This window comes from Frankliniella occidentalis, unplaced genomic scaffold (assembly GCF_000697945.3).
Source record: "Frankliniella occidentalis isolate FOCC.00 unplaced genomic scaffold, Focc_3.1 Scaffold3155, whole genome shotgun sequence".
In the NCBI taxonomy this organism is placed as follows: Eukaryota; Metazoa; Arthropoda; class Insecta; order Thysanoptera; family Thripidae; genus Frankliniella; species Frankliniella occidentalis.
Window position 1 is genome coordinate 2,242 of NW_026270220.1, and position 1,806 is coordinate 4,047.

Below are 1,806 nucleotides of genomic sequence, written 5' to 3' on the forward strand. Positions count from 1 at the left end.
AGGGTGGGAGGAGGGAGGGAGGAGGGGGAGTGAGCGGCCTAATGATACGCCGGGCCGCGCCCACCAAGTGAGCAGCCCCCTTAATATCCCCTCCCTCGCCGATATCAACGTCAACGTCACCACCCCGCCCGCCCGCGCCCTACCTCCTCCTCCTCCCCTCCCCCCTTGTACCCCGCGCTCGGCCCTCGGCGAGGACGTTGCATGAGAGAGAAGGGTTGTCGTCATGAAGGTCATCCCGATGCACCTGCACAGCAATGTGCCACAATACGCTCCAGGTGACTCCTCACAGTGATCAGTGTTGTGGTTAGCAGAACTGGTCGGGCTAGGCCACCTCCGTACTGTACAGACACCGACGAAAGGCGTGATTTTTTTTGGCCCCAACCGATTTTCCCCTCCGCACCCCTCCCGCCTTACCCACTGCGGTCCTGATAGCTATAGATCCTTGCTTTAGCCAGTGCTGATAACTCGCGTAGTGAGTGCCACCGCGACGCCAACAGCCCTGACCAGAACCCCTGCAGGGGGTGCCGTCGCCCGTCGTCCTGCACCCCTTCTTGTATCTTCCTTTCTCTCCCTACCAAGTTGGCAGGCCTCGAGGTGCGCAGTGCGATTGTCAGGGCCCGCACCACACCGACCACACGACGGCAGGCCACAGGGCGCCGCAGCAGGTCCCGCGAGCAGCCCTGCCCTGCCCTTTGGCACGCCCTGGTCACCGGGGTCACCATGTGCGTGCCGTCGCGCCAGCAGATCCAGCACCTGCCCAAGAAGCCCCAGGAGGAGGACGCCGGGGACCAGGATCCGTCCGACGAGCCGCGCCCGGGAGAGCAGGGGCCGCAGGGGCAGCTGCAGGGCCGAGGCGGGGACACCAGTGCAGCCAACTCCAAGGTTTTCATGGCCCCCTTTCCCCACCCTCTTGTCGCGGTGGGAGCGACAGTGAGCAGAGCAGGTGTGTCGCCAGGCCACTGCGCTGCGGCCATCATGACGCCACTCTGCCGCGCGATTGTCTAAAACGCCGCGTCATCGTGCCTATGTTTTTGCCGTCGTGCGCCAACGTTTTCCTACTCACTCACCCCCTCACTACATGAGCTGCTGACTCGTCGTTTCCACGTATTTTTTCCATTTCGCTAAAAACTTTATTGATTGCCTTTTTACAAAACCCGCCGAGCTGCTTAGAGACCGTACCACACACGCCATGTTCACAGTTCTGGGAGACGCTTGAAGATCGGGCGCCCACCTCGCGGGCGCGCGGCGTCCCCCTCGACACGCAGAAGGGCATGCAGCTGGAGTGCATCAGCGTCTACTACAACATCGACGGCGGGGCCGGTAGTATTTGCTTTTTGCGAGAGGGGCCACACGTCCGCTCGCGCGGCAGGGGCAACACCGCCCCTCACCGGGTACAATCAAAATGCCATTATCAATCGAATCAGAGCGAATTCCCCGAGTCCCGCGGAGCCCGAGGATCACCACGAAATCCCTCCGCTGATACTGGGGGGCCATCGGGTCTTGTTTGCTAAGCCGCGTTGATGGCCGCACCGCGCAGTAAGTGATACGCGACACAAAACTCGGATGAAGAAAGGAAACAATGACGGGCGTCGTGTCGGGTGTAATTGTGCCCGCCCCGCCTCGCGCCGGCTCCGGCAACACCCGGGCCGGACGCTCCGGCAACAACGAAAAGAGAGCGATTTCCCCCGCAGTTTTTCGATCGAAAACTACGAACAACGCTGCGCAGGGGGTCCCAATGCCGAGTGCTGGGCCTGCGGCAGGAGCCCCCAGGTCCCGCGCGCCCGCTGCAGCAGCTGTACAACCGGA

General features: G+C 62.5%; 1 protein-coding gene across 1 annotated transcript; it reads left to right on the forward strand.

Annotated features, from left to right (window-relative positions):
* The first annotated feature begins 641 nt into the window (after positions 1–641).
* Positions 642–1,588, forward strand: LOC113205937 (uncharacterized). Its single transcript, XM_052276494.1, has 2 exons — positions 642–882; positions 1,200–1,588. The coding sequence occupies exons 1-2, from the start codon at positions 721–723 to the stop codon at positions 1,509–1,511; spliced, it is 474 nt and encodes a 157-aa protein (XP_052132454.1). The 5' UTR covers positions 642–720; the 3' UTR covers positions 1,512–1,588.
* Positions 1,589–1,806: the final 218 nt, after the last annotated feature.